The sequence below is a fragment of the Hypomesus nipponensis genome, chromosome 22, assembly GCF_054491055.1.
Source record: "Hypomesus nipponensis isolate SF chromosome 22, ASM5449105v1, whole genome shotgun sequence".
Lineage (NCBI taxonomy): Eukaryota > Metazoa > Chordata > Actinopteri > Osmeriformes > Osmeridae > Hypomesus > Hypomesus nipponensis.
Window position 1 is genome coordinate 19650001 of NC_140382.1, and position 22500 is coordinate 19672500.

General features: G+C 49.7%; 3 protein-coding genes and 1 long non-coding RNA gene across 5 annotated transcripts in view; 3 read left to right on the plus strand and 1 right to left on the minus strand.

The window, feature by feature from the left end:
* The window catches only part of elmod2 (ELMO/CED-12 domain containing 2), a 7258-nt gene extending 7241 nt beyond the window's left edge, over window positions 1–17 (minus strand). The window contains exon 1 of the mRNA XM_084686324.1: window positions 1–17. This exon is cut by the window's left edge and continues 124 nt beyond it. The gene's annotated coding sequence lies outside the window, so the exon portion shown is untranslated.
* LOC146237093 (uncharacterized) overlaps window positions 1–982 on the plus strand; it is a 4055-nt gene extending 3073 nt beyond the window's left edge. For both annotated transcript variants that reach the window (XR_014740872.1, XR_014740871.1), the window contains exon 2: window positions 1–982. This exon is cut by the window's left edge and continues 1339 nt beyond it. This is a non-coding gene — a long non-coding RNA (uncharacterized LOC146237093).
* A 4116-nt stretch (window positions 983–5098) lies between these two features.
* gprin3b (GPRIN family member 3b) lies at window positions 5099–9289 on the plus strand. The gene is made up of 2 exons (XM_084687084.1): window positions 5099–5508; window positions 6493–9289. Exons 1-2 carry the CDS (start codon window positions 5320–5322, stop codon window positions 8425–8427), a joined length of 2124 nt encoding a protein of 707 aa, XP_084543210.1. The 5' UTR covers window positions 5099–5319; the 3' UTR covers window positions 8428–9289.
* A 5821-nt stretch (window positions 9290–15110) lies between these two features.
* LOC146237095 (ovochymase-2) overlaps window positions 15111–22500 on the plus strand; it is a 27178-nt gene continuing 19788 nt past the window's right edge. The window contains exons 1-9 of the mRNA XM_084687085.1: window positions 15111–15270; window positions 17438–17574; window positions 18490–18583; window positions 18671–18811; window positions 19209–19306; window positions 19744–19873; window positions 20450–20663; window positions 20727–20737; window positions 21046–21267. Of these exons, the coding sequence (XP_084543211.1) occupies window positions 15111–15270; window positions 17438–17574; window positions 18490–18583; window positions 18671–18811; window positions 19209–19306; window positions 19744–19873; window positions 20450–20663; window positions 20727–20737; window positions 21046–21267 (1207 nt within the window). The remainder of the gene's footprint in view (window positions 15271–17437; window positions 17575–18489; window positions 18584–18670; window positions 18812–19208; window positions 19307–19743; window positions 19874–20449; window positions 20664–20726; window positions 20738–21045; window positions 21268–22500) is intronic.

Below are 22500 nucleotides of genomic sequence, written 5' to 3' on the forward strand. Positions count from 1 at the left end.
AACTAGATGCGTCGTGTCCGACTTCTTCTATGAACGTTGCGAAGCACAAATTCGGGTTCCATGATCTTTACCGCCACCTATTGGTGTACATTGGCCATGGTCATGGCAGTGAGACTCAATCATGCCAAAATAGACAGGTGCCAGTTGGGGCTAATCTTCCGAGTTAGTTTTGTTTGAACATCCTCAGCAAGGACAACATGATTTAGCGTCGCCATTAGTTACGTCACTGTCCCACAATCCAAATGTTATCGTTAAATATTTATGAATGCTCGATCCATACCAGAAACCTAGATAATACAACCAGGCTTCTAGTAAGGGTGAATTGAGTAGAATCCGATGTGTCACCCGCAACTGCAACTGACTGTTTCATCTCAATATGAAATATAAGTAAAATATTAACTGTGCATCACAAAAAGATATGTCAACAGATGCAGGCAATCTTTGTGGATTTGAAATATGATTTCGTCAAGTTTTAGGACAAATAAGGAAGTCTTAAACTTGAAAACTCCTATTTTTACTAGGCTACATTTGTTGTGGATAGAGCTTGGCTAATTGGCTCTGCTTTATGCCTGACAATGTATTAAAAGCGCCCGTAGAACCACTCGAAACGACCTGTTATAACCTAGGTAGCACACTACTCAGGAAGCTCTCCCTCTATCTTCCCAACAGCTGGGTCCCCACGGCCACGGCACTGCGTGGGTCAGGTCGACCACACACGGTTACTGAGTCAGTTACGATTCAGTCAGACAGAACACTTAAATAGCCTACAGGCTGTCCTGCAAAACACCGTCAACACAATCCCGTCAAAGGACTTTTTATGTGTTCGTTCATTGACTCTATTGTCAACTCAGACACGACAACTGCTTTAAAATTCCTTTAAATGTTTATACCAAAGATGTTATGACAATATTAAGGATTGCTATTGCTGTGGTACAGAGACAAAATATTTTAGTGTGCGAAATAAAATCTGCGCTGCTTCCAATGTGTTTTTTTTAATATAGCCTAAGCCCACATATAGGCTCCATATGTGCAGAGATATTCTAAGAATTGGCTGAATTCCTCATTATAAAGACACACAGCCGCGCTGCATTGACTGCTGGCTGTTTGAAAAAAGTGCAAATTCAACCAGCATTGCAGTAGATTCTACAGGACGAGAGACGCTCCGGTGCACGAGGGTCTATAGCAGTAGGCTGTGATGACACCGTTTGATAGGCTAGTTAAACCTCTGATAGTTAAACCTCTTGTATCCGCAATTTCCCCCAGTTGAGATGAGTAATGTTCTGCTATAACCTTTTTCTCTGTAACCGCACACCGGCAAAACAACAATGCGGTGTGGGGCATCCCCTGGGAGACCGCAAAAGCGCGCCGGGGGGGGGGGGGGGGGGGGGGGAGAGAGAGGTGACAGAACGATGTGCGAGCGAGCGCGCGCCGTGTCGCTTTGGTAAAGCGTGAAGCAAGTTTGATATGAAAGCTAGACGAATGGACCGCTTAAGGAGTCTTCTGGACAAATATGAGTCATAGCACTCAGTCATGGGTCGGTTACGTTACCGAATCTACGCTTCCCTGTCTGCAAAATCATTACAGTATGCATGACCCAATTATCATTTAGCTCGTGCGACCGGACCCACATTCTGTCTTCGAAAAGAAGGCGTGGCTTTACATCACCGACACCCGCTTCGAATTCTTTCATTGATATTCTGTCGAGACGCTCACAGACACGGAGTGGTGGCCCAAACCGCACAGCAATTAAACCACAAATGACATGAGACGGACACAACGCAGTTGAAGGTAGGTGCCTTTTCCGTTCACTCTTGAAAATAAATATGATCCTAAGGGGGTAATATGATAAATTTGTCCGCAAGGTCAAATCCCTCCGTTAAATACCGGTTTCCATTAAATTCCCATGTTGCAAAAGGTGGGATGGGCTGAGGTCTGAATCCATCATAATGACCAAAATGTTGACGATCTTTACCCGGAGTCATTACATTTTAGTCGTTCTTAGTTCGTAATGCTAGCTGCATGTCCGTAAAACAGGCTGTATTCGATTTTACATTCGGTAAATTGAATGTCATAATTGTTTGGTCATCGGATGTTTAATTGCAGTAGAGACCTTGACGGAAGAGGAGACATGAGTTCACCCCAGAAAAGCTGTCGGCTCTAACGGAAACCATTCAAATATGAATGGAACCAGCAAGTCCTGAATTTATATTTCCAAGAGCCTATTTGACATATGTTGCCAATGACATTGCACAACACCCGTCCAATGGATGCTCTCTTATCAATGCGTTGATTCAAGTCCTTTAAGATTTCTCCAGACCTCCTACTCTATTGAACAACATGAGCAAATTATTACTTCAGAAAGCCTGATTGCTTATATTCCTGGTCAGTGATCACATTATTAGCTTTAGGTCATCCTTCAGCCCTGGATAAAGATACACAATGTGAGGGTCCGCATCTCATGATAGATACATAGTCATGTCTGACAGTAGCAGTGAAACCCTAGCGGTGAAATGAGCTGTGTTGCTTTCTAGGGCACTAGAAGCCCCAGCATAAGGCAGCCTTGATCTCAGGTGGGTTAGAGGCAGGAGGCCAGTTAGACAAGGAGGCGTGCAGGAACACATACATTATCCAATCTGCTGGGTTCAGTTATTGCAGCCGTGCATCGTCAGGGGAGGGGGTCATTGAAGAATGACTATGTAAAGGGTTAGGGAGGGGGGAGCGGGTGGGGGGAGGGAGGGTGTGTGAGTGTTGGTGTGTGAGTGTTGGTGTGGGGGGTCATTTCACACTTCCAATGGAGCCAGATTAGATTGGACTTCCTTCCCGGAAGAGACAGAAAGAAAGGGAGAGATACAGAGAGAGAGGGAGAGAGAGAGAGACATAGAGAGAGGGAGAGAGAGAGGGGGAAAGAGAAGGAGAGAAAGGGAAAGCTAAAAAGAGAGGGAGGGAGAAAGACACATAGAGAGACAGAGAGAGGGGGAGAGAGAGGGAAAGATGCAGACAGAGGGAGAGAGGACAGAATGAAAAGGAGAGATACAGAAAGAGAGAGAGAGAGCCAGAGAAATGGGGAGGGGGGAGGGAGACAATAAGAAATAAAGAAAGTTAAAAACAACCTTCACAGAGGGTCTGGAGGGCAGAGAGAGAGGGGTGCAGGGGGGAGAGAGAGGGGAGCAGGGGAGAGAGAGGGGAGCAGAGCAGAGAGAAAGAGAAAGAGGGGAGCAGGAGAGAGAGGGGGCAGGGGGGAGAGAGGGGAGCAGGGGAGAGAGAGGGTAGCAGAGCAGAGAGAGAGAGAGAGAGAAAGAAAGAGGGGAGCAGAAGAGAGAGGAGGGCAGGGGGAGAGAGAAGGGAGCAGGGCAGAGAGAGAGAGAGAGAGAGAGAGGGGAGCAGGAGAGAGAGAGAGAGAGGGGAGCAGGAGAGAGAGAGAGAGAGGGGAGCAGGGCAGAGAGAGGGGAGAAGGGCAGAGAGAGGGGAGCAGGGCAGAGAGAGAGAGAGAGAGAGAGAGAGAGAGAGAGAGAGAGAGAGAAGCAGAGAGAGAGAGAGAGAGAGAGGCCGAGAGAGAGAGAGAGAGAGAGAGAGAGAGAGAGAGAGAGAGAGAGAGAGAGAGAGAGAGAGAGAGAGAGAGAGAGAGAGAGAGAGAGAGAGAGAGAGAGAGAGAGAGAGGGGGGGGGGAGAGGGGGAGAGGGAGAGGGGCTGACATACCTCCCTGGAGATGTTCAGGTGCTTCACCAAAGTGCTACTTAAAAGAACACACCTCGCTACTTCCATGTCTGCCTGGTCACACATCACCCTAACACACATCACCCTAACCCTAACACACATCACCCTAACACACATCACTTTCCTGGGAGCAGCAGGTGCTGCAGAGGCATGTCTGTTAGCAGGTTATTGTTTGATCGGAGTCAGGTGGCTGAGCGGTTAGGGAATCGGGCTAGTAATATGAAGATCGCCAGTTCAATTCCCGGCCGTGCCAAATTATGTTGTGTCCTTGGGCAAGGCACTTCACCCTTCTTGCCTCGGGGGAATGTCCCTGTACTTACTGTAAGTCGCTCTGGATAAGAGCGTCTGCTAAATGACTAAGGGTCAATGTAAATGATGAATCTGATTCTGAGGAGCAGGCTACACTGCTGCGCTCTGTCTGGTGCCTCAGAGATGTCTTTTTGGAAAGGCAGTTGGCCTACATTGAAGGAGATTCACTGTGAAGGGTTTCAAATCTGCAACCCCAAAGAGAGATTGTGACTTTCGAGTCCGGTTATCGTCAAAGAAGAGAGCTAGCTTGTTAAGGAACAAGATCCTCGGGTCCAGTTTCAACACAATACATCCAGTCAAGCTTAAAACAGGGCTTTTGGTTTAGCCCAAATGTATAAAATGTTTTTTATATTGTTTATATATATGTTTATATATATTATAATATGTTGAAATAAGAACACCTTGACTATGTTCCATGCTGTGCCTCCCTCCAATCTATTTCAGAGACCTTTAGGTAAGAAAATAAAGTTTGTGTTTTGTGTAAATACGTTTCATTTTCGGTGTCTCCTGTGCTCAAAATAATGATACAATCCCACATGCTGCCACAGAACACCTTTGAAGTAAGAGTTAGAGTAACTAGCAGATATGAAGGAAAAGGTAAAGTGTAAAGTGACAGGATGCAGAGGTCTGTGAGGTAGTTAAAGGATGCAGAGGTCTCCTGATTATTAGCATTACATGGACTGCACTAGAGTTGACTGGAACTTCTTGTATTATCTAGATATTCAGATTTTCAAATTCAATTTTCATACAGTTGTTCTTAACATTTGTTGATGGTGACAAATTAGTTTGTCATGACGAAGCGAGGGTGTTGTCATGACGAAGCAAGGGCATTGTCATGACGAAACGAGGGCGTTGTCATGACAAAGCGAGGGTGTTGTCATGATGAAGCGAGGGTTGCCCTTTTCATTTCATTTGAACTCAGATTGTTTCAGTGTTTCCCTATAGCCTGCCTGGGACAGGAGGACAAACTTGACTTTGAATAATGTCTGTTAAATGTACATTTCTTTTGTTGTTGTTATGGTTGGGACACCAAGAGGGTGATAGATCTTTCTGGTGCCCTTGTGGTTTTCCTTGTTTTAATTGTCAATTGTCTTGCAATGGAAGAGAAAAGAAAAGATCAAGAATGATTTAAGAGTTACACATGCAACAAACTGTGTATTCTGCCTGACACTAATACAGTTTCTGTGTTTCTAGGGAACCACTAGCACAGCCTGCGGAGGACCCAACACACCTGTGCTCAACACTGCCGTCCCAACAGGAAACAGACGTGTCATATAGGAAGTGACATTACACACCATGGGAACAAACCCAAAACGGAGGGAGGGGAGGGAAGCTCTGGACCAGGAGAACCAGGAGACCAACGCCAACTGGGCTAAAGAACCAAACCTGAACATCAACCAGCCTCCCCCCAGCCTCCATTCCTCCCAGCCTCCCCCTAGCCTCCACTCCTCCCAGCCTCCCCCCAGCCTCCACCCCTCCCAGCTTCCCCCCAGCCTCCACTCCTCCCAGCCTCCCCCCAGCCTCCACTCCTCCCAGCCTCCCCCCAGCCTCCACTCCTCCCAGCCTCCCCCCAGCCTCCACTCCTCCCAGCCTCCCCCCAGCCTCCACTCCTCCCAAACTCCCCCCAGCCTCCACTCCTCCACGCCCACCACTGGACACACCCAGGCTAATGTACATGTCACATCAAGCATGTCTAAAACGATGACCAATGCCATCTCCGGAGTTTTGTCTGAGGCCGGGGGAGGTGGGGGGCCTCACACGCCCCTTCCTGCCAACGGGCACTTGGGGAAGCCTGTGATTGGTGCAGAGCCAGAGCCAGAGCATGTGATTGGTGCAGAGAGAAGTACGCCAGGGCTGGCCCTGTTACGTGGCGGTGTGAAGGAGGAAGGAGAGGATCACAGGGCCCACAACACCAACCTGACACGGGGGAAGGAGGACTGGGAGGAGGAGAGGGAGAGGAGGGAGGACGAGAGGAAAGAGGAGAGGGAAAAGAGGAAGGAGGAGAGGGAGGGGAGGGAGGGGGAGAAGGAGGAGACGGAGAGGAGGGAGGACGAGAGGAAAGAGGAGAGGGAAAAGAGGAAGGAGGACAGGGAGGGGAGGGAGGGGGAGAAGGAGGAGAGGGAGGAGGAGAGGGAGAGGAGGGAGGACGAGAGGGAGGGGGAGAGGGAAAAGAGGAAGGAGGAGAGGGAGGGGAGGGAGGGCGAGAAGGAGGAGAGGGAGGAGGAGAGGGAAAAGAGGAAGGAGGAGAGGAAAGAGGAGAGGGAAAAGAGGAAGGAGGAGAGGGAGGGGGAGAGGGAGAGGGAGAGAGAAGTGATCCGCATGTCTGACCTGTCGTCTGCCGTTACGGAGTCAAAGGTTGACAAAACCGAAACAAATGACTGCAGAGAGAAATTGCTCAGGGAGGGGGAGGGGAGGGGGAGGAGTGAGGGAGGGGAGGGGAGGGGGAGGGGTGAGGGAGTGGAGGGGAGGGAGACCACAGAGGTTTCACCGTCATCAGCGACTACAGACACGTCAGCAGTAGGGGCCGGCAATAAAGACGTAGCCGCAGCAACGGCGCCACCTCCTCCATCCCATAATGACATGTCCAGCCCGACACGTAACTCCAGACCCCCATGTTCTGGAGGACAGACGTGTGAAGCTGCGAAGGGCTCTGGGTCGACCTCCCCACCACGCCTGCAGTCTAGAGAGACCCATGCCGCTACCACAGCCCCTTCCTCTCTTGGCCCGGCCCCCCCAGTCCGCTCTCCACAGTGCTCCCTGCTGGCAGCTCCAGAGAGCTCAGGCCCGGCCTTTCCCTCCCCTCCCCAGGATGACCCACCTGCGGAAGAGACCACCCAGGGGACCGCAGCTCCCTCCAACACGATACCCAAGGCAACGGCCGTCCTATCATCGGAGAACGAGACAGCCTCTGTAGAAGGGCGCACAAATAAGAAGGCCTCTGGTTCGAAACCCCCTGACACGTCTTCCGACAGCCGTCTTAAGAGCACGTCGCTGCAGAGCGATTCCTCCACCTCCACCCCCTCCACCCCCACCCCTTCCACCTCAATCCCCACCTCCCCCACCTCCACCCCAACCCTTTCCACCTCCACCCCTTCCACCTCCACCCCACCCAGGCATCCACACATCCAGCCCGCCTGTGGGGCTGTGCCGGCGGGCGCCAGCCCCCCGCCAGCGCCCCCCCTGGCCTCAGCCCAGCTGGAGGCTCCTCTCTACCGGGAGACTGGCACCATGACCTCCCCCGTCGCTGCCCCCTGCAGGCACAGTGTGGAGGTGCAGGCCGTGGCCCAGGTCTGCAGCCGGGCGGTTGCCACCAGCCCCAGCCTGCTGCCCCTGCCCGCCCCCCACAGGCCCGGCGGGGGTGACGCCCCGAGAGAGAACCTGGCAGTGGTGTTGCAGACCGACGGCATCTCCACCCACATCCACATGGGCCTGGCGGTTGCCTCTGGCTGTGAGAGGCTGGGTAGCCTGGAGGCTGGGGAGAGGCTGGGCAGCCTGGAGGCTGGGGAGAGGCCAGGTCCCCTGCAGGGGGAGGCCAGGCTTGGAGCCAAGCCCAAGGACTCAGGCTCAGCACTATGCAACATCCAGAAAGTTCCACTCCCCCCCCTGCAGCCGGTCTACCAGATCAACATCGAGACCTGCAGCCGAAGCGAGCCAGCGACAGTATCCCAGGGCAACAAGGCGGCGGAGACGGCTGCCGTGACGACAGAGTCGGCTGACCGAGACGCAGTTAAATCTTCCGCCTCAGGTTTACAATCCCCACAATCAGCTGCAAATGTACAGCTACCGTCCCAGACCACTGAGACCACCCAGACCACCCAGACCTCTGCTGCTGCTTCAGTCGGCCGCCACGCTCTCTCCCAGGCTCCAGGGACCACCACGAAGGAGGAGGCGCCAGAACCCAAGATGAGCCGGGCCGAGGACAAGAACCACGACAAGAAGACCCAGAGTAGAGGCCCACTGGCAGGGAAGACTGCAGCAAAAGAGGGAAAAACGCGAAAGCCGGGAAAGTTGGGAAAAGGAGGAAAGCAGAAACTTGTGCCTGAGAAGAAGAAGAAGGAGGAGGAAGAGGAGGAGGAAGAGGAGGAGAAGAAACAGAAAGGGAAGAAGGTTCACGAGGTGGTCTGGGATGAACAGGGAATGACATGGGAGGTGTACGGGGCATCTGTTGACCCAGAATCCCTGGGATTTGCCATCCAGAGCCACCTGCAGTGCAAGATCAAAGAGCAGGAGAAGAAGATTCTGGTCCAGACCTCGCTCAGGAAGTCCATCTCTGCCGTGGACTCTCCCCCGGCTGGGCGCAGGAAACACAAGAGGCGGCAGCACAGCGTCTTCAGGTCGCTGCTGCAGAACGTCCGCCGGCCCAACTGCTGCGCCCGCCCGCCCCCCTCCGCTGTTCTGGAGTGAGGCGATGCAACATGACAAGATGCCACCACAACTGCCCAGTGTTCTCAGCTCTTCAAGTCCCGCTGCGTGGAGGGCACAGCCCTCAGACACGCTGGTGCCAGATGAACATCTTGGTACACAGTCCTCTTAGACAGGCTGGGGTTGGACAAGGAGGACAAGCTAACAAAATAACAAAAAAAATGAAAAGGTAAAACAGCTGTCAAAAAAAACATATTTTTTAGAAATAGATTATACTGAAATACTAAGAGAGAGAGTACACGTTCTACCAGTATTTAAAATGAGAAATGGCAATAATAATAATAATTATATTGTTAGTGAAATGCATGTCTTAGTTTCTTCCTCTATAAAATGTGGTCTGGTGCAACAATAGCAGGGTCGAAATGCTGTTTAAAAATCAGTTCAGATATCTGATCTTGACTGACCCTACCTACTCCAATGGAATAACTGGGCTTATCCCAAACAATATGACCAATTATTTGGCTCAAGCAAGCACTGAAATACTTTCAAATAGTATTTGAGCCAGATCTGCACAGTGTCACCCATGGCAATGGCCCTTGGGTGACAGTCACTGTCAGAAAATCACTCCTTACCTTTTACACAATCTTGTACTAAACAACATAAAATCAAGATTGACTTCTCAGTGCAGTGGTTGCATTTTTGTTATTTGTTAACGGGTGAATTTAGCTCAAAAATTTATAAGATTGATATATTGTTTTTTTTTTTTTTTTTTTCTTCTTCTTCTTGATATACTAAATCTCTGCAGTGTTTGTTTTTGTGAGGGTCTGTGTGCATCTTGGGTGCTCTCCTCAAATATTTGTTCTCTTCAGTTTTATATTAAAGCAAAAACAAGGTCAAGCATAAATCCACACATCTCTGTCGCCTTAATTCACTGTCAGCCGTTTACAGAATATCGCTAGGTGCTTGGGGAGGTCTGAGGGGTGGTGTTAGGTGCCTGGGTACGTCTGAGGGGTGGTGCTAGGTGCTTGGGGCACCGTGGCACTCCACGGTATGGAGGTGTTACTAGACGGTCGATAATCTTTCTTCACGGGGTGAAGGTGCTGGTGCTGATTACAGACAAGCAGGACAAAGTATGCTCTTCCCAATTATATTAAGATATTAGAGAGAAAGAGAGAGAAAGAGGGAGAGAGAGGGGAGACGTCATTGCTATCACATTATATCAGACTACTTCACTCATAATTATGTGTAATTTTGATTATTTTCTCCCCTCAGTTTATGTATGAAATTGTATTCTTTGGTAATTAGAACATACAGTTTTTTGGCAATGTCAATCACCTGTATGTTTTCGAAGCTGTGAAATGTAGCCGTTGGTCTGAACTTGACTCAGCCTTGGTTGAAATCTTGGAGAGAAAGAAAAAACTAGCCTCGAGCCTGTTCCTTTAACCATCCTTTAATTAAAGTGTTCAATTCATCTGGAGTCTATTTTAAAATCTGAAGTCAAAGCGAGTGATTTAGAAATAGAAATAGCTTTAGTTCTGAAAAAGTATCCCTGTGAAGAGACATTTCTGCTTCAACATAATTTATCCTCTGACAACTTGTTAGACGATAGAAGCTATTAGTTAAAACCTATCAATGAAAACTACAAAAATGGCCCCTTGTGTTCCACAGCCTGCAGGGAAGTGCTGTTGTTGGCTGGACTGCTGTGGTTGATAATAGGAGCTAAACGGTGTCTCTGTCCACCCAGGCTGTAATAGGATGATTCCAGGAGACGTTGCAGTTTGTTTTGCAGCGAGCCTGTCACTTCCTGTAAATGTCAGTATTTGTTGTTGCGAGACAGGAAGAAGAATAGGTCCAGTTTTGCCACTGGGCACCTCTGACCCTTCCTACTGCTGTCAGGAAAACACACAGACGCACACTTCCCTGCACACACTCTCACACACACACACACACACACTCTCCTATTGCACCGCCATACACTGCAGTTGCGGCGCCTCCCGGAGGTGATGTAAGGAATTTGGCCACCAGACCATGTCCTTCTGTCTTTCTGTAACCGTGTCCATCCTCCTCCTCCCCTCCTCCTCCTCCTCCTGCTCCACCTGCTCCTCCTCCACCTGCTCCTCCTCCTCCCCTCCTCCTCCTCCTCTCCTCCTCCTCCACCCCCTCCTCCTCCTCCTCTATTTCCTCTTCCTTATTCTTTTCATAACCATGGTAACAAGGACAATAACACCGCTTGATCAATATTGTACACAAAATTATAATGTTGTTGTTGATGTTTGTGTGTGTTTGTGTGTGCACTGTGTCAAATGTCAATGGGCCGGCTAATACACTAGATGAGGGGGAACACCTGTCTGATGTGATCTGATTGGTTGTAAGGGGAACTACGAGAAGCCTGGTGTGATGGGATTGGTTGTAAGGAGAACCAGTCCTCCTTGTTCAAGCTAATTGGGTCTTGAGCTTATTGAGTTCCACTTACTGTAAGTCGCTTTGGATAAGGACGTCTGCTAAATGACTATATGTAATGAGTTGGAGGTGTTCGGCTGTTGGTTTATAGATGTTTACCTGACTTGGAGGATGGATGATTCAAAATGGGATTTTAAATATAGATAGAAAAGGAAACATCATTTTGTTTGGGGTGAAAATACCTCTCACTGTGAGAGATGAGGTAGGGTTACTGCTAGATGTCGAAACTGATGATCTGCTTGTGTAATCAGAGTTTTGTTGACATTCAGGTTTGCATAGATTTTATTTATTGATTTAGTTATCAGAGAGAGATGAATCACGTACAGGAGCAGAACTTAATTCCAGGGAGAGGCAGTGTTCATTAACAGTGAGGTCATTTATCTTCCTTTAATGAGTCCGTTGGTTTTTGAGAATATTAAATTATCTTCTGGTTGGAGAAATTAGATGACAAACTGTCAGGCATCCTGACTCCTCCCTGTCTCCTCCTGTCTCTTCCTGTCTCCTCCTGTCTCCTCCTCCTGTCTCCTCCTGTCTCCTCCTCCTGTCTCCTCCTCCTGTCTCTTCCTGTCTCCTCCTCCTGTCTCCTCCTCCTGTCTCCTCCTCCTGTCTCTTCCTGTCTCCTCTTCCTGTCTCCTCCTGTCTCCTCCTCCTGTCTCCTCCTGTCTCCTCCTCCTGTCTCTTCCTGTCTCCTCCTCCTGTCTCCTCCTCCTGTCTCTTCCTGTCTCCTCTTCCTGTCTCCTCCTGTCTCCTCAACATGTCTCCTCCTCCTGTCTCCTCCTGTCTCCTCCTCTTGTCTCTTCCTGTCTCCTCCTCCTGTCTCCTCTTCCTGTCTCTTCCTGTCTCTTCCTGTCTCCTCCTGTCTCCTCCTGTCTCCTCCTCCTGTCTCTTCCTGTCTCCTCTTCCTGTCTTCTCCTCCTGTCTCCTCCTCCTGTCTCCTCCTCCTGTCTCCTCGTGTCTCCTCCTGTCTCCTCCTCCTGTCTCCTCCTGCCTCCTCCTCCTGTCTCCTCCTGTCTCTTCCTGTCTCCTCCTGTCTCCTCCTCCTGTCTCTTCCTGTCTCCTCTTCCTGTCTTCTCCTCCTGTCTTCTCCTGTCTCCTCCTGTCTCCTCCTGTCTCCTCCTCCTGTCTCCTCCTCCTGTCTCCTCCTGTCTCCTCCTCCTGTCTCCTCCTCCTGTCTCCTCCTGTCTCCTCTTCCTGTCTTCTCCTCCTGTCTCCTCCTGACTCCTCCTCCTGTCTCCTCCTGTCTCTTCCTGTCTCCTCCTGTCTCCTCCTCCTGTCTCCTCCTGTCTCCTCCTCCTGTCTCCTCCTCCTGTCTCTTCCTGTCTCCTCCTCCTGTCTCCTCCTCCTGTCTCTTCCTGTCTCCTCTTCCTGTCTCCTCCTGTCTCCTCCTCCTGTCTCCTCCTGTCTCCTCCTCCTGTCTCCTCCTCCTGTCTCTTCCTGTCTCCTCCTCCTGTGTCCTCCTCCTGTCTCTTCCTGTCTCCTCTTCCTGTCTCCTCCTGTCTCCTCAACATGTCTCCTCCTCCTGTCTTCTCCTGTCTCCTCTTCCTGTCTCCTCCTGTCTCCTCAACATGTCTCCTCCTCCTGTCTCCTCCTGTCTCCTCAACATGTCTCCTCCTCCTGTCTCCTCCTGTCTCCTCAACATGTCTCCTCCTCTCTCCTCCTCTCCTGATTTCTCAGTTGTTTTGTCAGCTCGCTGGCTGAGTTTCAGAAGGCTTTTCCTCAGCATGGCTGGATGCTCCCAGTGCGGGATCTGCCCTACATATGGTAGTGGTGCAGTGTTGGGCCAGGTGTGTGTGTGTGTGTGTGTGTGCGGGGTTTGTTTTTGAGCCTCTATCTCCACCAGTTGATTTATGGGCACATCTGTCAGCTGTAATAAAGCAGTCTCTAACGAAGCCAGAGAAGGTGACCTTCCATGTGTGTGTACGCGTGAGTGTGTGTGTACATGTGTATTTTGCATGCTTGTTAGAGTGTGTAGGTGTCCCATGTAAAAGGTTACAGGGGTCTGTGTGTGTGTGGGGAGGTCAATGAGATAGGTGTTATACAATGCATGTCTGTGTGTGTGTGCGCATGTGTGTGTATATGTGCTTGCACACACACACACGCACACACACACATACATACACACATACACGCACACAAACACCCAAGTTTAAGGTTAAGGGCCCTATCTTGCACCCAGCGCAATTGACTTTGTCAACAACGCAAGTATCATTCCTAGTATGCACTCGATGCAAAGCGGATTTTTCCCTCCACAGACGCACAGTTCTCTCTCTGTCTCCCGTGAGAACTTTTACCTGCGTCAGCTTGTTGATATTGATCACAAAGAGATCAGACAGCTGTGGTTATGGTTTCCGATCCTTCAGATGTGTTGACGCCGTCTTCATTAGACACCTTCCTGTCCCCCTGGGACAGAGAGGAGTAATGGGACACCTTCTTTCCCCTCTTCACTCACTTCACACTTACTGTTTTTACGTTACTTTCTTAAATGTCATCGGAGATGAAAGAATTATCTCTGATCCAGTGATGGTTTTTGTCCTGGTGACAACCCTTCCTTCTGATTGGTTCATTGTGAAACCGCTCTCATGACGTGGTATGCAGATCGACCCCCAGGGTAATTACCAATATGATGAGTGCCAACAAGCAGGTAGTGGAGTCACACCGTTGTGCAGGTTTTGAGGTTAGAGGACCCGAACACTAAACTGCCGACTGAACATTAGCAGGGAACGTAGACGTCATCAACGCTTCTCCCTGGCAACTATCACCACGCTTCTCGTCCGCCTTTCATCCCGTCATTACTCCTGGCGTCCTCGTTATCATTAGGAATGAGTGTTACAGTAAACTAAAGCACTGAAGGATTGAACACACAAAGACACTGAAACTAGCAGGACGGCTTTGCTGTCCTCACACCGTCTCCCAGACCAGGGTCAAATTGTTGCTGGAGTTGTTTAACCAGCCTCTGCTGTATCTGAAGGCTCATGACTCAGGACAGAAGGACGGATCAATTGTTTAAAATGTTGTATTTTATAATAGCTGATATGATACATTTGTCCACAAGAAGATTTACACTCTTTCTCGGTTAATGTTTCTGGTGTTTCTGGTCATAAATGGCCCCATCTACCTCCGCCACTATCAGCTTTGAGATATGAGAAGTGCTGACAGCCTCTTTTCTCAGTGACGGCCATGGCCACAGGGCAGGGTGCCAAGTGTGAAGGCCCAGAGCAGCAGAGCTGAGGCCTGCATGTCAGCCAAACACCAGGGGGACTGAGGCCTGCATGTCATGAGTCACAGCACTGATGGAGCACAGACCCCCTCTCTCTCTCTCTCTCTCTCTCTCTATCCAACCCTCTCTCCCTCTTGTCCTCTTTCCCTCTCCCCTCCATCCATCCTCTCTCCTTTAATCAAATAACAGTGCTAGCGCTTGTGCTAAGTGCTACGCCACTTAGGCTACATTAAAGGTTTTGAGAGAGAGAGAGAGAGAGAGAGAGAGAGAGAGAGAGAGAGAGAGAGAGAGAGAGAGAGAGAGAGAGAGAGAGAGAGAGAGAGAGAGAGGGAGAGGGGGAGAGGGGAGAGGGGGAGAGGGGGAGAGGGGGAGGGGGGGAGGGGGGGAGGGGGGGAGGGGGGAGGGGGGGGGGGAGGGGGGGGGAGAGAGAGAGAGAGAGAGGATACACACTTCAGTCAATTAGGGATACTTGGCAACGATGACAGTGGTTCGGGTGAGGGACCCTATCAGCTTAATTGCTGGGATTGTGGGATAAACGATTCCAATGGGATTTGTGGGGCAAGAGCTGAAACTGAGGCTGTGAACCTTCTTCCTCCGCGTCTGCATCAGAAGAGAACTGCAGTTTGTTTATTTTTTCATTTTGTTTTATGCCACAGTTCCTCTGAAGCTTAACACTTGTCAGTTATAATGTGTATAAATACCACTGTAACTTGACTGTAAATACAGTTGTAATTGCATTGTTTTCAATCTCTTTTCATCAAAGGGGTTTGGAAACTCTCTTTTTTCATGTCACAAAAACACATTGCACTCCCTATCACCCTATAACAACCAACACAACAACCAATAGCGCAAACACTCTGAAAACAGTTGTCTCTCAGGTACAGTCAGAACACAGTCCTTGTCTCTCAGGTCCAGTTCAGGCGAGTCCAAGGTACGTCTATGCTATCACAGGTCACAGATCAGATGAACAGCGATAATGGACGTCAAGGCTGTGATAGCATGAGAGAGCCTCCTCAGTCTGCCTGGAGTACGGTGGACGACACGCAGCATGGATGAGGAACATCTGCACAAGAGGATGTCCCACAGCAGGTCCCGGCGTTTCAGCACCCTGGAGAAGATTCTAGTGTTTCTGTTTGTGGCCTTGACAGGAGCCTGCATCGGTCTGGTGGTCATTTACTTCACAGACAAGGCTGAACCTAGCACTGTGGGTGAGTTTGCACTGGTCGGATTGTCTGGTAAGAACACCTCCACTGTTGATGGTGAATATCTACTCTGTGTTCTGGGGGTAGTATTTCAGGCACTCTGAAGGGTAACACTTACACCTGCTGCAAAATGTCAATTTTGCTGCAAGTCATTTCATAGGACAATAGTAGATCTGTAAAGAAAATTATTATGATCCATAAATTGTTTGGATTAGATACAGACCAGAAAGGCAACCTTTGGTGGATGAAGTCAGTCTCCAATGGATAATGAGGGATCTTTTTCCTATCGAAGGAATTTACTTTGATTGGTTGCAGTGTTTTCTGTCTCTGGACTCTGGGGCTCGCTGTTATCAGTTATGTTATCTCTCCTATCAGCAGCAGAAGAGAAGTGAGTGTTCTTATATGCGCATATGCCCCCTTAAGAAAAAAAACACATCAAACATTTACATTTAGTCATTTAGCAGACACGCTTATCCAGAGCAACTTACAGTAAGTACAGGGACATTCCTCCGAGGTAAATAGGGTGAAGTGCCTTGCCCAAGGACACAACGTCATTTTTCACAACCGGAATCGAACCGGCAACCTTCTGATTAATAGCCCGATTCCCTAACCGCTCAGCCATCTGACCCCCTAAATAAAAACCTGAATCCGTCACTTCGGCCAACCACAACGTATAGCCGCCTCATGATGGTGACCAGTGTTGAAGGGTGTATTAACAGAAGTCAAAAGTTTGCCACAACTCAAAACAAAAGCGTGCTGCGGACAAGAGAAGGGTCCTCTCTCTGCTTCTGACGTCCTGAATGAATTCGGTGTGAATTATATGATTGTTGCTTGCTTTCCTACAGGTACACTCTTGCACTTTTGAGGTTCATGTTGTTTATGATCATTGACCTATACCCTTTTGAAAAGCTCTCTCTTGGAAGTCGCTTTAGATAAAAGCGTCTGCTCAGTGAATAAATGTAAATGTAAATAAGCCCCCGTTCAAGTGTTGAGCATTAAATTAGCTGCACAATCTGTAGAGATCTTGGGACAAAGCCACTTTTTTGTGTTTTGCTAATGCAGAATTTGGTCAAATAAAGTTGATAAAACAGAGTTGTCTACCGTAGGTGATGGCGTGCAGGTTTGTGACTTAGAGCAGACCGGTGTAACCAGCAGGCCGGTGTAACAAGCAGGCCGGTGTAACAAGCAGGCCGGTGTAACAAGCAGGCCGGTGTAACCAGCAGGCCGGTGTAACCAGCAGGCCGGTGCAACAAGCAGGCCGGTGTAACCAGCAGGCCGGTGTAACAAGCAGGCCGGTGTAACCAGCAGGCCGGTGTAACAAGCAGGCCGGTGTAACAAGCAGGCCGGTGCAACAAGCAGGCCGGTGTAACCAGCAGGCAGGTGTAACAAGCAGGATGGTGCAACAAGCAGGCCGGTGTAACCAGCAGGCCGGTGTAACAAGCAGGCCGGTGTAACCAGCAGGCCGGTGTAACAAGCAGGCCGGTGTAACAAGCAGGCCGGTGTAACAAGCAGGCCGGTGTAACAAGCAGGCCGGTGTAACCAGCAGGCCGGTGTAACCAGCAGGCTGGTGTAACAAGCAGGCAGGTGTAACAAGCAGGCAGGTGTAACAAGCACACCTGCAAACAAGTTGCTGCTGTGCCGCACGGATAAATGAACACATGACTGTTGGTTTGACGGTAACATAGCAACACATGACTGTTGGTTTGACAGTAACATAGCAACACATGACTGTTGGTTTGACGGTAACATAGCAACACATGACCGTATAAGGACTTAGTAGATTAATTGCTATGTTACCGTCAAACCTACAGTATCAGAAACCTCCTTGCTGAGGATGCATCAGAGCAGGCTTCTCTCTGTGAGAATCAATACAACCATAACAACCTGATAATGAGGACAGCGTTAGTCAGCCTCGGACAAATCATTTTTCCAGAGAAGCAGCATTGAACACAGCTGTTGCCTCAGTCACATCTGCCCCCCAGTACACATACATGCACGCACACATACAGCATGCTTGCCACATCCACCAGGGGAAATACTGTTGACATAAACAGTTCTGTTGCCAAGGTGTCTTCCTCATGGATTTCCTCTCTGCCTTGTTTTTCCCCTGTACTGTGTGTGAGTGTGTACATATATATATATGTGGTGTGTGTGTGTGTGTGTGTGTGCGCAGGAGATGGGGTGGGCTCTGGGTGTGGGGGCCCCAGAGAGCTGACTGGAGACTCTGGGTTGTTCAGCAGCTTGAACTACCCCAGTAGCTATGACAACGGCAAGAGCTGCTCCTGGCACATCACTGTGGACCCTGCCAAGGTAGGAACTAGGATGTAGGAGATAGGACTAGGATGTAGGAGATAGGACTAGGGTGTAGGAGATATGACTAGGGTGTAGGAGATAGGACTAGGATGTAGGAAATAGGAAAAGCCCAGTCCATCACACCAAGCCCAGTCCTCCATCACACCAAGCCCAGTCCCCCATCACACCAAGCCCAGTCCTCCATCACACCAAGCCCAGTCCTCCATCACACCAAGCCCAGTCCTCCATCACACCAAGCCCAGTCCCCCATCACACCAAGCCCAGTCCTCCATCACACCAAGCCCAGTCCTCCATCACACCAAGCCCAGTCCCCCATCACACCAAGCCCAGTCCATCACAACACCAACAGGAGAACTAACCTTCTCAAAGAGCTTAATTTCTTTAGTTGCATTCTTGTCTTTCTCTCCTCTCCTCTGTCTCTCCTACCTTCTCTCTGACTTACCCCCATCCATCCACACACAAACACACACACACCCACCCCCACCCCCACCCCAAGAGCAGGGCATAGTACAGTAGCAGTGTGTATATCACAGTAGAGACAGGAGGGGTAAACACAAGCAACAGATGTAGCATCTCACACAGATGGGTCTGTTATCCCTCTCCTCCCATTCTCTCTCCTTCCCTCCGTTCCTCCCTTCCTCCTTCCCTCCCCCACCTCTCTCTCCACCTTTCTCCATCTCTCTCTCTCTCCAGTGCTCCTCCTGCTCCATCTCTCTCTCCACTTTTCTCCATCTCTCTCTCCAGTGCCCCCCCTCCCTGTCTTAGTCTCTCACACAGGAACACGCTTGTCCTTTTCACACTCACAATCCTCCAACCCCCCCTGCACCGCGGAACAGACATTGTGTGAAGAAAGGAAAGGTCAATGTGTGGTGTGTATGTATGTGTGTGTGTGTGTGTGTGTGTGTGTCGCAGGTGATCCATCTGTGGTTCGAGGACTTCTCCCTGGAGGATAGTGAGCTGTGCACAGCAGACTTCATCACGCTGAGAGATGACCTGGGCATCATGGGTCAGACTGCACCTAATGGGCGGGATCAGGGTGTGGTTAGTTGAATGGAGATGTTGAATGTGATGTAATTTACGATTTGTTCCCTAGGGAAGTTCTGTGGATACTCCAAGCCCAGGCCGGTCGTATCCTTGAGCAACCGACTGACGATCTACTTCGACACCAACGACAGGAAGACAGATGTGGGTTTCAGGGCCCATTTCAAAGCTGTGTCTCCCAGTGCTGCCTCAGGTAAACTCTGCGCCATTTTGGCTCTGGAGTAAGTTGGTCAGTTGTGCGCCATTTAGGCTGGGCGTCATGTCAATTCCTAACAGATCAGGTAGAAGGTGCTTCTCACCTTCTTCAGTGTCTCTGTCCTGCCAATGGTACAGAAAGCATTGTCATTACAGCAATGTGTACAATGTGTACTGGAGGAAATGATGTGAGATGTTAGACAGAAAGAGAGAGACAGAGAGAGAGAGAGACAGAGAGAGAGACAGAGAGAGAGAGACAGAGAGAGAGAGACAGAGATAGAGAGACAGAGAGACAGAAAGAGAGACAGAATATCCTTGAGATGTGTGTGAAGTTGAAGTGCCCTCAATATTTCCCTCTCTCCCTCCATCCATCGCTCCATCCTTCTCGGTGACAGATATAGCCGGGGCCGGAGGCAGTCTCCAAGGTGACCGAGGGGATCTGCTGACCCCTGGATACCCAGAGCAGAACTACGAGAATGGAGCGCTGTATCAGGTACCCACACACACGCACGCAGGAACACACACACGCACACAGTTGAGAAGAAGGGAGAGGGAGAATTACAAAGAAGCCTTTAAAAGATAGAAACTTGAATATTTCAAATAGTTTTTGCTGACATTTTCTCAGCACCTTTGAAGTATTCCATTGAAGGAAAACATTACATTTAAAACAGAATGAACAAAAACCGAATAGTTGGATTTCCATCTGCATGCATGGGTCTACATGTATCAGTCAAGCCCAGTCCTTTGATCCACTTGGAGAGGTGAAGTGAAGGCATTTGTTGGTCTAAACATGTTTTTTGTGTGTGTTCCTGTGTGTGTGTTCCTGCATGTGTGTGCGTGTGTTTCTGTGTGTGTGTTCCTGCATGTGTGTGTGTGTGTTCCTGTGTGTGTGTTCCTGCATGTGTTTCTGTGTTTCTGTGTGTGTGTCAGTGGAGGGTCAGCGTGCCTGCGCGGGGAGAGAGGGTACGTCTGACGTTCACCTCCTTTGACCTCGTCCCCGAGGCATGTGGAGACCACGTGGTTGTCTACGACGGACACGCCCCCGGTGCTGCCCTGCTGGGTACGCCGTCACATGACCCTCCCTCACATGACCCTGCCTCACATGACCCTGCCTCACATGACCCTCCCTCACACTGCTTGGATGAGTACTGTTTACCCAGCTGTTCATTTCACTCACTTCACCCTGTCACATGCTGCTGGAGGAGGTGGCGTCTGTGAGTCGCATGTTCAGTAAAGCGTCTGGTCCTGCAGGGTGTTTCTGTTCAGTAAAGCGTCTGGTCCTACAGGGTGTTTCTGTTCAGTAAAGCGTCTGGTCCTACAGGGTGTTTCTGTTCAGTAAAGCGTCTGGTCCTACAGGGTGTTTCTGTTCAGTAAAGCGTCTGGTCCTGCAGGGTGTTTCTGTTCAGTAAAGCGTCTGGTCCTACAGGGTGTTTCTGTTCAGTAAAGCGTCTGGTCCTACAGGGTGTTTCTGTTCAGTAAAGCGTCTGGTCCTACAGGGTGTTTCTGTTCAGTAAAGCGTCTGGTCCTACAGGGCGTTTCTGTTCAGTAAAGCGTCTGGTCCTGCAGGGCGTTTCTGTTCAGTAAAGCGTCTGGTCCTGCAGGGCGTTTCTGTTCAGTAAAGCGTCTGGTCCTGCAGGGCGTTTCTGCGGCGGCTCGTTGCCGGGAGTGCTGGAGTCCAGTGGAGGCTCCATGGTCGTCCGGTTCAAGTCTGACGCCACGCTCACCTCCAGAGGGTTCAGCGCCACCTACACCAAGACCAGCCTGCCTCCTGTCGTGGTCCCAACCACACCTAAACCATCAGCCACACCTAAACCATCAACCACACCTAAACCATCAACCACACCTAAACCATCAACCACACCTAAACCATCAACCACACCTAAACCATCAACCACACTTAAACCATCGACCACACCACCCGTCGGTAAGGTCACATCATGTAACAGATGCCCCAAGAGACAGTTGTTGGTCCTAGATTGAAATCGAGTGATGTTTACTTGGTGATTTAGGAATTACAAAGCTGCAATTTCTGGTCTAGTATTGCCTTTCTGTGGGAAGCCCAATTCCTCCCTCCCTCCCTCCCTCCCTCCCTCCCTCCCTCCCTCCCTCCCTCCCTCCCTCCCTCCCTCCCTCCCTCCCTCCCTCCCTCCCTCCCTCCCTCCCTCCCTCCCTCCCTCCCTCCCTCCCTCCCTCCCTCCCTCCCTCCCTCCCTCCCTCCCTCCCTCCCTCCAGAGTCTGGCTGTGGAGGGCCGGGCGTTCTCCAGGGTCGTAAGGGAGAGATCCAGTCCCTGGGATTCCCTGCCCCCTACCCTGGTGGGCTGAACTGCTCCTGGGACATCTCCGTGCCCCCGGGGTCCCTGCTCAAGTTGCAGGTCACCAGCATGGCCGTGGCAGGAGAGGCTGGGCAGTGCAAGGAGGACCGACTCCTCATCTCTGACAGCCTGCAGACCCTGGGTAGGTGTCGTCTGCCATCGTCTAGTCATGTCTCACTGAGCCCCACAACTATGTCCACGTGTGTGTGTGTGTGTGTGTGTGTGTGTGTATGTGTGTGTGTGCGTGTATAGGTGTATTAGGGCTGTGCAATATATAAAAACATTGATAGCTTGATATTTTTACGATATTCAATATATATCTCGATATGTTTGCATTTAAATAATAAAAAAACATGATTTTCTTTTGCCCCCATTAGAAAACAACAAAAACAATGAAGATAGAACAGCTGTTGTTACAAATTACAAAATGTGTAGTGCAAATGTAAGCAGTTACCAAAATGTGGTACTTGCAACTTGACAAAATGGAACAATTCATGCAGAGGTCCTTATGTGACAGGACAAAAAGAGAGCAGAAGAGAGTGCCTGTGTGAGTGCCATTTTCAGTTTGTAACAAACAGTGTCTGTGTGTGTGTGTGTGTGTGTGTGTGTGTGAACACAGAGGATCTTAAAAAACAAGCAACACAAGGAGCAGCAAAAAAAAACAAAAAACAATATTCAATTCGATATATATTTGTCATTGTCATAGAAAAACTAAAAAATTACGTTTAGAGCATTCAAACACTGCATAGTTTTGACATAGAAAGTGCAATACAAAGATGCAATATCCCTCCAATAAACTTATCATAAATAACCCCTGTGTAAACCTTAGCACAATCAAGACACATGTTCTAAACAATAACAATATTCAGTATTAGCAGCATCGTGAAGGGCTTTAACAGCATAGACGACCTAACAAGAGCATTAACAAGGGCGGTACAGTCAAGATATGTGGAGTATTTTGTTATCTGTGCAACAATGCAAAGTCCAGTTCCTTGTTATTGTAATTGGTTGGTGTGGTTACTGTCCATGAGAGGGAGGCAGAAAGGGGAGGGGGGGGGGCACTGCTCAGAAGCCTCACAGCCTGAGGATACAGACTGTTGGTCAGTCTGGATGTTCTGGCCCGTATGGACCTGTACCTTCTCCCTGAGGGCAGCAGGTGGAACAGATGGTGAGCTGGGTGGTGACGGTCCCACAGGATGATGTGCACTCTCCTCAGACAGGTCGGGTGGCGTAGATGGTGCTGATCTCGGGAAAAGTCGTCCCAATGATTCTCCCCGCAGTTTTTACCACCCATTGGAGTACAGCGTGTTAGTGCAGCTGGAGAACCACACTAAGAATCCATACGTTAACACACTGCTGATGGCACAGTTGTAAA

Excerpts from the sequence above, each read along its gene's own strand:
- gprin3b (XM_084687084.1), top strand. The coding sequence starts at position 5,320 with ATGGGAACAAACCCAAAACGGAGGGAGGGGAGGGAAGCTCTGGACCAG. Across the intron at positions 5,509-6,492 it reads GCCTCCACCCCTCCCAGCTT|GAGACCACAGAGGTTTCACC; the intron begins CCCCCCAGCCTC and ends GTGGAGGGGAGG.